This window comes from Equus przewalskii, chromosome 10 (assembly GCF_037783145.1).
Source record: "Equus przewalskii isolate Varuska chromosome 10, EquPr2, whole genome shotgun sequence".
Taxonomy (NCBI): Eukaryota; Metazoa; Chordata; class Mammalia; order Perissodactyla; family Equidae; genus Equus; species Equus przewalskii.
Genome location: NC_091840.1, coordinates 54,874,721 through 54,888,902, shown reverse-complemented (window position 1 = coordinate 54,888,902; position 14,182 = coordinate 54,874,721). Strand labels below are relative to the sequence as shown.

Sequence of the window (14,182 nt, the reverse complement as noted above, 5' to 3'; positions counted from 1 at the left end):
GTCCCACTCCACGGCTCAGGGTTGAACAGAGCGGATCCAGGCCCTGTGAATGAATTTGTACCTCATTCTCATGGCCACAGGGATGGGCGTGACTGCCCCCCACCCCCAGCCCCCGACTGCTAAAAACAACTGTGAGATTTCTGCTGGGACTCTTAGGAATGAGAAACTGTCTTTCTGCTGGAATTGCTAACCTGGCAGGATGTACACCTGGGGCTGCTGGCAACCTGTGAGCTTCTTGCTTCTGCACCGGGAGAGCTCACCAGAAAGTAAGGCCAGAGCAGGGAAGGCAGAGCCATGGCACGGAGCAAGATCAATTCTAGTCCAAACCAGGGCTTGAGATCTCCAATCCAGGGCTCTTTTCACAATATCTCAGTTCCTCCATGTGGTTTATAGATTCACTGATGAGCAAATGACAGTCAGGAATAAATTCAAGAGAGAAAAGCAGATAAAAACTGGGTCTTACTTGGGGAGTCTATACATTAGGTCATCTTGATGCCCAATTTATTCTGTTATTATTCAGTTTGCTCAGTTGCTAAACCAATGAAAACCTTGGGTTGTCTAGTTGCATGTGTGCATGTATTTTCATAGCATATATGTAACATGAGAGTCTGGTTTTTTCACAGAAGTCCTCATTTTATTAGTACGGTCAGCGGTAAGTGCAGGCAAGATATGCAGTGTTTAAGATGAGGGACTTTGGAGATAAAGTTTGACTACTGGCTCTGCCATTTTTTAGGTGTGTAACTTTAAGCAATTTACTTAGCCTCTCTGGACCTCAGTTTTTTCATATGGGGCAAAATGGGGATGACAATAATACTGCTTGATGGCACCATTGTGAGGATAACAGGAAGTCACACACCTAAAGGGCATAGCACCCTGCCTGGTACATCAGACAGTCAAGACAAAAGCTTACACCTGTTTTTAAAATAAACATTTTATTTAAAAATATATATATTTTTTAAAAGAACACATGCCAACTTTGGTATTTTAGCCATTGCTTCTTTTCTCTTCCTGGTAACCCACATTTCTTTCTGGTTCTGTATAGTTGAGCAAAGGAGACCAATACGAAAACAAACAAAGGGGCCCTGCAGAGCTCGTCCGCCTGGTCTTTTGATTTCTTTACAAAGAGCCTCTTGGAGTTTCACCGAGGGAGGACTTCCAGCACCCAGCAATGCATCGCCCTCTTTCCCCACTGGAGGCCCGCTGGAGAGGAACTCTGGGGAGCAGTGTTGGTTCTCTTCCTTTGGAAAACATTAGAATAGCAGCCAGGATCCCCATCATTGTTCTCCCTTTTTCCACAAACACCCAAGAGCTGGGAAACCACTTACAGGAAACTCACATTACTAGTGTCCATGAAGGGAGCAGAGGATTAAAATAAGCACAAAACAAGTTCAGAAGTTTGTCTTACTCCATGAAAGAAATTACCAAATCCCAGAATCAGAAGGGAACTTACTCATACGTTATTGAACTGAATGAGCCCTATTACAATTTCCCTGACAGATGATAGAAAAATTCTTCCCAGATCTCTTCCTGTCTTAAAATCTCTTCGTGGAAAGTCTCAACCTAGCCAGGGCTCCTCTGAAAATGTGGATTCTAGAATCAAACCCAGCTCCTTAACGTGACCTGCGCAACTCTCAGAACCATAGGACCATCTTCTTCCAGGATCTTGACCCTGTGTGTCTATTAATGTCATCTGTCTAATAAAGCATTAGCAATTTCAGCATCTGAACCACCCTGCTGGTTTATACTGGATTTATAGGAAAAAGAAGACCCCAGATTCTTTTCACTCCAAGTTCTCTCAAGTCTGATACCAACTGGTATGTCAGCATTTGTGGGCTTCCCACTGTGAGACAGGCAGCAAAGACCTGAAGAGGGAGGCCACGCCACCTCCACATTCTACAGATTTTCTCCTAAAAAAAGGAGGCTCACCATGGACACCCCTCCCCACCAGTAAGTGTCCCTTTTGTCTAGAGAGCTTGTTATGAAGACTGAGAATAGGGGTGAAGAGAAAAAAATGCTTCCTTCACCCTTCCCCGATTTTCAAGGGGCTTCAGAATGTGGCAATGAAAGCAAACTCTCAAGCTCTCACACATGCTTAAGTGGTGGGAGATTGAAAGAACTCCAAGGGATGTAGAGCTGCTGTTTGATCAGAGAGAGAGACAAAGAAGAATGTTAGTGTGGGAGACAGCTTTTAGCTAAAAAGGGGCTCTCCACTCTCCTTTCTGGAAAAACGAAGACCATCCTTTTTTTTTTCTCTTTTATTTTTTATTTTTTGGCAGCGCTACAGAGTTTCTGATTAGAGGACTGGGAGATTCCCCATGTTCTTGCTTACAGCAACTGCAACTCCCAGTCACTCAAAATCGGAATCAACTGTACTGAGTCAATTTGGTATTGGATATCCGGGGATTTGCATGCTTTGCACAGGTTAGACATCAATTAATTATCCATTATGAGTAAATTTGATGCAGGAGGTTCAGCCAGACCAGGATCCATTTCTAGAAGAGCTGATAGAGTTTTAAATAAATAATTTATGAAAAAGACTGTCTTGAATGCTTGGGATAGGTTTTATTTTTATTTTTCAGATTGGACATAAATGTTTTGAATGGCAAAAGGCTGCCAGTTCACAGATTCTTGACGATTCAGGTGGAGACACTCTTGGTTTCCTCACTTACTGGTGCAATCATTGCATTGTTCAGAACGGCTTCTCATCTGAAAATTTCTAACAGACTTTTCATAAAACAGTGTCTGAGTTGAACTGAGAGGTTCATAAGGAATTTGGGGGCTTTTTTTTCCTTCTTCCTTTTCCTCCTTCTTTTTCTTCCTTCCCTCCTTCCTTTCCCCTTTCCTCTGTCTCTGAATTTGAGTCCTTCCTTCTTTCCTTCCTTCCTTCCATCCCACCTTCCTTCCTTCCCTCCTTCTTTCCTTCCTTCTTCCCTCCCTCTCTCTCTCCCTTATAATATAATGTGTGTCAACTCAATAACATTGTTAGAAGCAGGACCACCACTAATGAGCACTGGATAATGAAAGCATTGCACAAATGAATTTTCTGACTCCATTGGATAAGTATGAACCTACAGGACCACAGCAGCATTGGGAATAGCTGCAAATGTCTTCAGGTCTGCTTCACCATGGGGGTTCCAGAAGTCTTAAGAAAACCACATGTGGTTATTTTTAGGCTCTAAGAGCACTAAGAAATGTGAACGTGGCTATCTCCATAAGTCACTGTACATCTTTTAGTACATCTGTACATCTTTTAGTCATGCCCAATTTGTCACCAGAAAAGAGGACACAACGAAGAGTTTAAGAGAACTTAAAATAAAAATCCCCAATAGGAGACAGATGAATTAACATGGATTATCTGATCCACTGGGAGCTGCCAACTTCATCAGTTTTCTCCCAATTATCCCCAGTTTTATCCCGTAAATCTCACATCTGATCTATGAAGAGATAGCATGACTATAGTATGTGGAGACTCTGAGAGGAGGTCGAGATCAATAATCCTTGGGTCTGCTCTGTGTTGAGTGTGTTGGTTTACAGTAGCAAACAGGAACCATCTTATGGTTTGTCTACTGTGAGGCGTGACAGTCAGTCCCAGATTGTATCCTAAAAAGACCCCAATGAAGATGCACAGTCTGACAAAGTGCAGAGGCCTCCTAACCGGGTGAGTCCTTCTGATAGAGACACCAAAGGAAGTAATAATTAACATTCAGACCAGAGTCTCCGAGTAGGGACACCGTGAGTTTGTTTTCCAAAGGAAGTAAGGGGAAAAAAATAACATACAGATTGCACAACGTGGCACATGAAAAATGTACTGACCAGCAAGCTTTGTCAAAATCCAAATAAAACTTCAATATCTGAGGAATAAACAAATGTGAGGAATGTGTTAATAAGGTTTTCTTCCCCATCGCTTCATCTTCAAAGAAAAGACTGGTAATTTTTCCCTCTAGATTTTTGGTTCTGATGACTAACATAAAAGCAAAATGAAAAATTTACCAGGTGGGTCTTTTAAAGCACAATGCAGACCAAGGAATGTAAAAACGATTTTCATGTTCCTTTTATGCTCTTCTATAAGATACTGTATTACTGTTTCCAGCTACTAATGGTGAAGCTCCTCTGTCGTTTCACGTCCATATTCATTGTCAAGATGAGCATGTTGATGATAAGCAAGTGGCTGTGAGTCATCGGGCTGGAGCCCTTAGTCATACACAGAGAGGCAACGTGGAGTCTGGTTGGTTAATCAGGAACTTGTAGTGAGAAAGGCCATATCATTTCACAGCAGATTGAGGCTTAAAGGTTTTTGGTATAGAACTCTGTAACACTGCTTTTCAAAATACACAAACATGCATATGTGTCTATATATACATATACATGTGTGTGTATTTATATGTGTACATACATACACACAAATACATATACATATGTATACATCTATACACATTTGCATGTGTGTGTATATATATACATACACCTTCCCCCCCACTGCCCCAGTAAGATCTGGCAGCTTTCAGAGTCACAGTCACCAAAAACACTCCGTGTTCACACACATTTACAGGTTAACAATGGAATGACTTCTAAATCTTTGGTTTATCAAAAAAAGAACTTCTAAAATCACAACGTTTTTGGTTATTTTCTCCTTAAGTGCACAGTGAACAACATTTTTTTACAAAACAAGAAACAGTGCCTTAGTGATTTAAATTAAAAAAAAAAACAGCAGTAGCTACTTTCTACAGCATGCAACACTGTATATAAAACGGTGGGTGGAGCCACAGAGAGCTTTAGAGGGACTGTCATGTAATTTGAGTTTTTCAACTCCCAGCGAAAGCACGAAAAGCACGAGAGGTAATGAGGAATGCATGAGACAATCGTCTTTTCTTCTTCCATCATTTTCAGTGTGCAATTGTGTTTTCTTTCAGAAACCCAGACCTAAAATGCTCTCTCCTTGTAAATATAATTCATATTTATCTTTACAATAGAATGATTTCCAATTTCCCCAGAGCAACACAAATCAATGATTGCTGTAAATCAAATGAGGGTAGAATGAGCTTTGTGACAGATGGGCCAAGTCACCAGTTTCTTCCTAAGGACATTCTTTCAACTTCCTGTTTCAGCAAATTATGCATAAGGTCAGTGAGTTCTCCAGGAGAACCCAGACTTTTAGCTTTTGAATTTATGGCTTTATTGGGAGTATGTCAGCTTGTTAGATCTGAGAAGTCCTCTTCTCCCACTGTTGGTGCAGAAAAAGAAAGATCTTCAAAAGAGGAGGAAGAGAGGATTGGTATCTTGAAAGAAAAGCAGAGTGGGAGAAAGAAAAACTGAGGTGGACCGCCCCCACACAGAAAAAGAAGTTGGACCCTCCATAAGCAATCCTATTATAGTAACCCAAGGTATTTATTCCCGTGATATGTGAAACGATGTTCTCTAGTCCTATCTAAATTATCCCTGATTTGGCTTCCTGAAGCTAGAGAGATCCTTCCAATCTGCTCACGTGGTCATCTCTGGTCTTTGGAACTAAAGGGGGTTGTGTTAGAGAACCTTCTATAGCAAGAGGTTTATTTTGGCTTTAGGGTTCTCCCCTGTTTCTCAATGCTTGTCGCCGCAGAGACAGTGGGAGTGACTCGGCTACTGGTTAAGAAAGAGAGAAGTTCTGGGTGGGGTTCTCTGGACCAAATGCAGATCTGCTGTTATCAGTGATCACACAGAGTCCTGGATACAGGATTGGAAACCACTCCAATGGGGCAGCCTTGTGGCTGAGGGACACTGAGTTGATTTCACCTTCCTGGGAATGTATTGGTCCTGTCCCTCTATGCTGCCTCAAGAACTCCCTAACTGAAGGTGGGCCTGACTTCTATTTTGAGAGACAGGTAATGGAGAGATGAGAAGCAGCCTCCATCATGGATATGTCTTCCATAACCCTTGACGGACAGGCTTCCCTGTACTCCCCAAAGAGTTTACATTTTCTTTCCACAGTACATCTAATAAATTCATGAGAAGAGCTTACAATGTGAGATTATGCCCCAACAATGCCTGAGAAAAATTATGGGCTAGAAAAAATACTGGTGTTTGAAAAGGCAGTGAAAGAATTTTGGTTTTGGCATTCTGATCTGAGAAAGTATATTTTTGAATGCATTGCTGAAATCATCAACAGTTACTGAATGTTGGTAAATATTACATTATCTATATAAAAAAAGACTCCTATTTGTTCTTGTTGATTGTCACAGAAGTCTCCATTACTTCTTTTTAATTCCCTCCTCTTCCTCCTCTCCTCCTCCTCCTCCTTTGGATAACATCAGTATTTATGGGTGTGTGCTCTGTCCCATGGAATTCCTATTGGTCTTCCTTAGCACTTTTGCATCAGGCATTCTACCACTGCTGTAAGTGAAGGTCCATGGGGGAATTCAAATTGAGATCCGTGACATCCAGGAAATCAATGTTAAAGATGCTGGGCCCGCTGGTGGTGAGGGAGTTAAAGCTTGGTGTGGAACTTGGTGGAGTGAGGTCCAGCCACTCCATGGTTTCCCAAGGAGATTCAGTGAAGCTTAGCTGCAGCCCATTGCTGTCCACAGAAGAGGGTGAAAACTGAGTCTGCATTGGGGAAAGGGGGCCTGGCAAGATCTCGTGTGCATTGAAGAGGTCTTCTGCAGCCTTCCCAGAGAATCCATCCATTATCCCATCGAAAGGAGGCTCCTCGCTCCCAATTTTTAGAAGGGCGACATCGCTCACCTTTCCTAAGGGGCTCTGGGAATTTAACAAGACTTCAAGGTGCTCATCACTGTCGGTGCCATAGTGATCGAAGGGGAGCTGGCCTCCCGAAGACGTGTGTTCAAAGGACGCCGAGGGCTTGGGGAGGGCAGCAGTAGGGCTTCGGGAAGACCCGAGGATCTTTGGGACTTTTTGAAGACATGAATGATCCTCTCTGGCATCGGCTGGCATTTCTGTTGGTAAAACACAATGGGAATTGTTCGATCACACAATATGAATCCTTGGAATGAATGAGTTACACTTAGACACAGGAGATGGCCACGCTTCTCTGGTCATTGCTCATCACCCAGTCTCCTCCCTCAGCTGCCCTATATAACCTCAGTTCTTCCTTCCTCTGGTCTCTCCCCAGACCTTTTCTGGGAATTCCACTCTGTGATTATCAAACTCTCAAAGCAGATTCCGTTACCTGCTCCTTCACTGACACCTGGCTGTTTGCTGAGGACACTACATTCTATGTTACACCCCTCCCTCCATGGGGCTCATTTACTTCAGAGCCAGAAGACGAATCATCAGGTGCCATCCATTGCCACTTTCTGACACACTGCCTCCCTCTTATAACTCCTCTGTGGTTCCTGGGGTCATGTTGCTTTCCCCATTCCCAGTCTCCTGGTCACTCCTCATCATAGACTGAAAACTCTATTCCCTGGTTTATTGCCTTTTTTCCCCTTCAACTCTTGTCATTCTCTGTGACTTCAGCATCCGCAGAAGTAACCCATTGTCCAGCTGGCCTCTCAGTACCTTGACAGCCCATCCCCCTCAACTCCAGCGCTTCCTCCATTCCCACTCTGTTAGACACACCCTGGGCCTCATCATTCCCAAATTCTGCATCCCTCTGAAAGCTCAGTTTCAAGCAAAATTTCCCACTCTCTGTCCATCCCCTCCCATTCCTCCAGCTCACTTATTAAGTACTCCATGACAGCAATTTCTCAGCTACTTGCGGTCACTCCAGTCTACTGACTACTATTTTATCACCACCCATCAGCGCCTTCTGGTTTTTACTTCTTTCACTTCTGATCTACCACTATAATTACTCTCTTATAAATATTCTCAAGCCCCTGGCTTTTTTCTCCTTTCATGATATTCCCTTGGCAAAATCCCACACCTGGAAGATCTTATCATGTGTTTTCTCTGAGCCCGCCTTGGATAAGCTGGATGTTACAAGAGAAAAATTACACAATGAAGCTGACTGGCTTCACTTTAAATTCATGATGTCAAGCCTACAACTGGCACATAACACTGCCCTGCAACCCTACTGTGTTTCTCCAGAAAACTCAATTCATTCATGATTGGTTCATAACCACTCTTCTTTCCTCCAATCTCCCATGTTCCCCTCCTGCACTGCCACTCTTTGCTGACCTTGCCACATACTTCATTAAAAATATAAGGGTGTCTGATATGAACCTTCTCATCTTTCCATCAGAAAATGTATAAAGATACATATACCTGCGCCCATTTTTCCTTCTTCCCTCTTGTTGCAATGGAAGAAATGCCTGTTCACTTGCTGTTGTCCATCTTTCTAACCAGACTGTGAACTCCATGAAAGTGGAGTCTTTGTCTGGTGTAGCCTTGAGCCTAGTGCCAGGCCGCTCCTTCTCGGAAAATTTACCTGTTGTTGCTTAAGGGTTCAGACCTGAGGCCTTTCCTTTTTACCTATATATTCTCCTTACACGATCTTATTCATTTGTGTGCTCTCAAATTCTAGGCACATACTCTGTAATTTTTTTTAAATAAATAAATGAATGACTTAAAAGGAGGCAAAAAGGGCATGTTGGTCATTTTTTGTAGCTAGCTTGAATGATGTTTAATCATGAAGGGATCATCCAGTGGGAGATTGCTAACGGAATTTCATTTTGAGTAGATAGCATAAAACTTGCTTTATCTGCTTTCTTCTTCTTCTTATAATTGAGAAGATAGGGACATTGGGAATAGAACAGCAGAGAGAAATGGTGTAGCAAGAGACGACATTTAGGGAAACAAAGACCGAAGTGAAACATGAAAACTATTAAAAGGACTGGTGAAAAATGTTCCAGGATAAAGGAACAAAGGCAATGAGGAATCACCCACTATGGCTTCTTTTATCTGCTCCAAATGTGGCCATGGAGCTCAGACGAAGTGACCCTCTACCCATAAATGGCTTTTTGGTCTGACTTACAATGAGCATCTGACCTTGGTCCTAAGGGTTCACTCCCTAGAGTACGCGCAGGTGCAGAGTCTCCTGATGGACAAGACACAGGGCAGTCTTACCTCCACTTTCAATGAGGACATCCAGGAGTTCATCCATCTGCTGACTCCGAGTCATTTGCTGTCGTAAATTAACCAAAGAAGACCAGAGAAGTTATAAGGTGGCTACCTCTTCCGCGGAAAATCATTAGAAGCAGCACTACAGGTTTCTAAACTAGATTTGGTGAGGGCTTTCCCCCCCAATTGTGGTAAAATACACACAACATAAAATTCACCATCTCAACTATTTTCAAGCACACAGTTCAGAGGCATTAAGTGCATTCACATGGTTGTGCCACCATCCCCACCATCCATCTCCAGAACTTTTTTCATCTTGCAAAACTGAAACTCTGTACCCATTAATGCTAACTCCCCCTTCTCCTCCTCTCAGCCCCTAACGACTACCATTCTGCTTTCCGTCCTATGAATTTGACTACCCTAGATACCTCAGATAAGTGGATTCATACAGTGCTTTTCCTTTTGTGACTGGCTTATTTCACTCAGCATAATGTTCTCCAGGTTCATCCATGTCATAGCACGTGTCAGAATCTCCTTCCTTGTTAAGTAAGGCTGACTAATATTCATTGTACGTATAGATCACATTTGCTTTATCCATTCTTCCATTGATGGACACTTGGGCTGCTCCGAACTTTTGGCTTTTATGAACAATGCTGCTATGAACATGGGTGTGTCTGGCTAAAGATTTTTGGACCTTGTGTGATTAAAACAGTATTAATTTTAGACAGGAAAACTACTGAATGAAACAATCTACTATAACAAGCGAAGGGGAGAGGAAGGCAGAATGCTCCCAGCACAGAGGCCTTCAGAGTGAGTTCAGTTGTTTGAGAGGTTTCCATCTCAGAAGCAGGGCATCTTAATGCACAGGTAGTATGGTCCTTTTTCTCACTTTGAAGTGACTTGGATCGGCCTCCTGTTTGGGTGTTGGCCCAAGAACGTGGCTCACATTTCCCTGGTTCCTCATCAAAGTAGCCTGTGGAACTTGTTGACCCGTTTAGGGTATACACCACTCCCCTCTGGCTCATCTGAGTTGTTAAGTAGTCTTGTTTATGGAAATCCACTTTGCTTAGCCCTCTTCTTTTGAAACTGTGAAGGATCAGTTGATGCTTACAGAAACCAGGGGAAGGAAGTGGGGAGAACAGAGGGAGGTATCTGTCTCCCTCCTCTAAGAGCCCAGTGCAATAAACACAGGCATCAGTAGTCAATACAAATGGAACGCTGCTCAAAGAATGAGTCATTTGCCAGTCCAGGAGGCATTAGATGCCCAGAGGGCCTGGCAGGTAATGTAAATGAGCCAACTACAGAACAAGAGAGAGGGGCAGAGCGTAGAACATATGCCTAGTTCAAGGAGGCAGTGGATACTTTGTTTCAGAAAACTGTTGTCTGGCAGAAATGAGGCTCCAGTATTGCCAGATTCCCTAATTTTTCATAAATGAGAAACCCCACTTTTTGCCTAAGATCTCCTGATATTTAGAACGCTTTCTCAGCCAAACGAAACCTAACTGCAGGCTGATTTTGATCTGCAGGATACCAGGATGCAGCAACAGATGTAGATGTTCTTTTCTAAGTTGAGCACAAATGAAGGTCCTTCTAATACTTTATCCAAGCTCAGATCATTTGAAATATGAGTTTATTAATTGTTTTTCTTTTCTTTTCTACTTTTTATTTTGAAAATTTCCAAACATGAGCGAAAACAAAGGATACAATGAGCCTCCGTTATTACCCAGGCTGCACGGCCATCAATATTTTGCCAGGATCACTGAATTTTGAAGCTAGGAAGAACATTAGAAAGTGTCACCCTGACAATTGCTCTCGTATACTTGAGTACCTATCCTGTCCCTGGACTATGTGGTAAGTGCTACATTATCTAGAATCCTTACGAAGCAGATATTGGCCGTATTTTATACAAGAGAAGTTGAGCACTTGCCCAACTGGCAGTGGCAGCTGGCTAGTGGCCGAGCTGGCACTAAGTCCAGGCATCTGGGTGCCCAGCCCAATCTCCTCTCTCTGCCTCACATAGCTTTTATACACACACAACACCTTTCTACAATTAGCGCCTAGACACTTTGCTCATTCGGGTGGGGAGGCACCAGACACACTCATATCAGAATCTACATGCATGAAGCTGAATCATGTAAGACAATGTCTACTTAGTCAAGTCTATTCTTCTATGAAGAACAAGTCATGGAGTTACCTGTTTTACTGCATCTTCATAGGACGGAGGCTGTGTTATTTCTGGAACTGCTGAAGTTGACTTAGAAAAAGTTGGGGATGGAATTGAAAACTTTGGTCCCGCCTTATCAGAAGAGTGTAAGCCAGCCATCTGTGTGGGTAAAATGCAGAGAAAGACAATCAATTCATGGGTCAGAAATGGTACTGCTTCTGTTTCAGAAACCAGAAGGCCAAATTTTGGAATAATTGATTGAAGGGGAAAAAAACAGCTAGGGCTTAGAAAACAACTCCAATATATTAACAAGACTACATATCACTATGTACACATTGCTGGAGGCATCTTAGGATGGGAACCTCGCAGGTTCATTTCCCCTCCTAAAGTATAGCCTGTCTGTTAGGAGAAAGGGAGACGAGAAACAGAAATAAAGCAATAGAGTCCAGTCCGATAAAGTCCATCAACTCAGGAATTTCCAGAGTAATTTATCACCCAGGTCGTTTCATTCCTGAGTGTATTTGCAGAGAGTTGGAGGCACTGCTGGAGTATCTCTTCGTGAACCCGTCTTGTGTATTGTGTGTTCTGTGGAGTGCCTGCGCCATTTCAGGGTCTCTGTCCCCAAAGGACGCCCTGCCCTGACTGGTGGCATGTAGCACTTTTGTCTCATAGCCGTCTCATATTTGCCTCCTTCTTGTCACCTCTTCACTGCTCCTTGCAACTCCCCATATCCTGGATCCTTCACATCCCTGATTCTTCCACCTGCTGATATGTATCATCCCTTCTTTTTTTGCAGAGATATTGCACTGTAACTCCAACTTTCTGTACCTCTCCTGTCATTTCCACGAATCCAGTACTTTCCTCTTTCTCCAACTTTATTTTCCTATATGCCCTTATTCCAGTCTTCAACTCTACTAAAACTGGTTTGTTCGCCATCTTGGTTCACAAACATACCATGGCCATTTTAGTCATCACAACTTCTGGGGTGACCCCAGGAAATACCTTTTGGAATATTCTAACTTATATCTGCACATCCATTTCAGTCCTTTTCAAGTAGACTTGATTTTATCTAAAATGTCATTTATTTCTGCCTTCGAACCTCATCATTTGGAGGAGAGGAGCCACAGAAGAGAGAAGAGGGAAAGTCAATGCCAAGTTTAAACCTTTTTCCAGGTGACTACCTTTTGCTGTACACCTGGGCTTTTGGGACAAGAGTTGCACCCAGCACCATGACTGCTGTCTGCCTGGGCTCCAGAGAAAGAGGAGTGGAGGCTGGAAGGCTGGGGAGAGAAGCTTGGAGGATGGCCCTCGTGTGCCCCTGAGTTCTGTAGAAAGAAAGAAGCAAAACATTAAATGAGCACTAGTGGCATACTTGAGAGTAGCCTTTGCTGAGACTACTGGCCCTGGCCCTGGGGTCTTATCGCCTCAAACCTGCCTAAATTCCATTACCACAGTTTCAGATCTGCCTTGGTACATATCATCCACTGCTCGAAAACTTTGCATGGCTCCCACATATCCACAGTATAGGGTCTCCATTTCTAACCAGGATAAGTGTTCCAGACTCTCCACAGTCAAGTATTACATCCTTCTGGAAGCTTAAATTCTACTAATCCCAACATGAGCTTCCCTCAGCATGCCCCGTACCTTCTACCTCCGTATCTTTTTTCATATGGAATGCCCTTCTCCTGACTCTCTTTTTTAACTCTATACTTCTCATTAAGTCCAACCCTTTTGGCAAGGCTTCCCAGACTTTTCTAACCCTTCATCAAGCTGCCTCCCCCCTCAAAATGCTTTATGCAGCATTTAATGTCATAAGCACAGATCAGTAATGTTATCCAATATTATTGCTCTTTATCTTTTTATCATGTAAGCATTCACGCCTTCCAGGAGTGCTTTGTAAACCACAAATTACTGTACAAATGTTAGTTCTTCTTGATAATATCAATATCATTAGAACTGAGCATCTTATGGTCCAGAGCTATGTTCAAGAGCTATTTTTACCTTTGTTGCCTAGGACACTATGCACTCAATACAGGTTGTCAACGATGATGACAATCCATTAAAGTCCCAACTCCTCCCAAAGTGCCCACTCAGGAGTGGGCATCATTCATTTGAATGTGTTGCTCTGGTAGCTTCGGAAAAATAGATTATCATAAACTATGGCTACACCTCAGACTCCCAGGGTAGAGAACATTCAGTGTGAGAAAGGCATGCACTTTAGAATCAGATAATTTGGTGTGGTCCTGGGCAACTGGTTTAAACTCCCTGAGCCTCATTTTCCTCAAATAAAGAATAATAAATAGGAACTCAGAAGGTTGTTGTGACAATTAATGAGATTACTCATATACTTGCCTCCTAATACTTGACACGTGTCAGGTATCCAATTAGTGTGAGTTTTCTTCCTATTCTCTTTCTAATAACATGATTTCAGAACCTTTTGATAATGCAATTTTCTTTCTCAGATAGACTTAAATAGACTTTCCTAATAATTCTTCAGCTTTGTAGACAAAAGGAAAGCCTTTGATGATCACCTTGGTCTAGTCTTTGAACTAGTTACTATTCTAAGCCATCTTCTGCAACTCTCCTCTCATTGTGCTCCAGCCATACTGGCCTTCTTTCTGATCTTTGAACATTCTACACATGCTCTTACCTCAGGGCCCTTGCACTTGCTGTTCCTCCTTTGCCTGAATGCCTTCATCCCAAATATTCACAAGGCTTTCTCCTTTACTTCCTTCCAAGTTTTGCTCAAATGTCTCTCGCCCTTCTGCTTAAAGTTGCAAACTTCCAACCTCCTCAACCCACTTCTCTGCTTTTTTTCCGTAAGATGTATCCTCTTCTGATATATTATATAGTTTACTTATATTTACTGTCTGTATTCCCATGAGAATACAGATTTTTGTTTGGCTAGTTGAGCACTAATCCTCCAAGTCTAGAACAGGGCCTGGCACACAGGAGGCGCTCAGTAACTATTTGCACTGCAGACCATTACATGGAGAGAACAGTAAGGTCTGGCAACTTCCCTGT

The 14,182-nt window shown here is 42.7% G+C and overlaps 1 protein-coding gene across 8 annotated transcripts in view; it reads right to left on the bottom strand.

Annotated features, from left to right (window-relative positions):
- Window positions 1–6,083: 6,083 nt before the first annotated feature.
- The window catches only part of MYOCD (myocardin), a 90,529-nt gene continuing 82,430 nt past the window's right edge, over window positions 6,084–14,182 (bottom strand). For all 8 annotated transcript variants that reach the window (XM_070561116.1, XM_070561118.1, XM_070561119.1 and 5 more), the window contains 4 exons: window positions 12,340–12,483; window positions 11,189–11,317; window positions 9,001–9,058; window positions 6,084–6,929 (listed from right to left, as the gene is read on the bottom strand). In XM_070561116.1, the coding sequence (XP_070417217.1) occupies window positions 6,358–6,929; window positions 9,001–9,058; window positions 11,189–11,317; window positions 12,340–12,483 (903 nt within the window). In that variant the 3' untranslated portion in view covers window positions 6,084–6,357. The remainder of the gene's footprint in view (window positions 6,930–9,000; window positions 9,059–11,188; window positions 11,318–12,339; window positions 12,484–14,182) is intronic.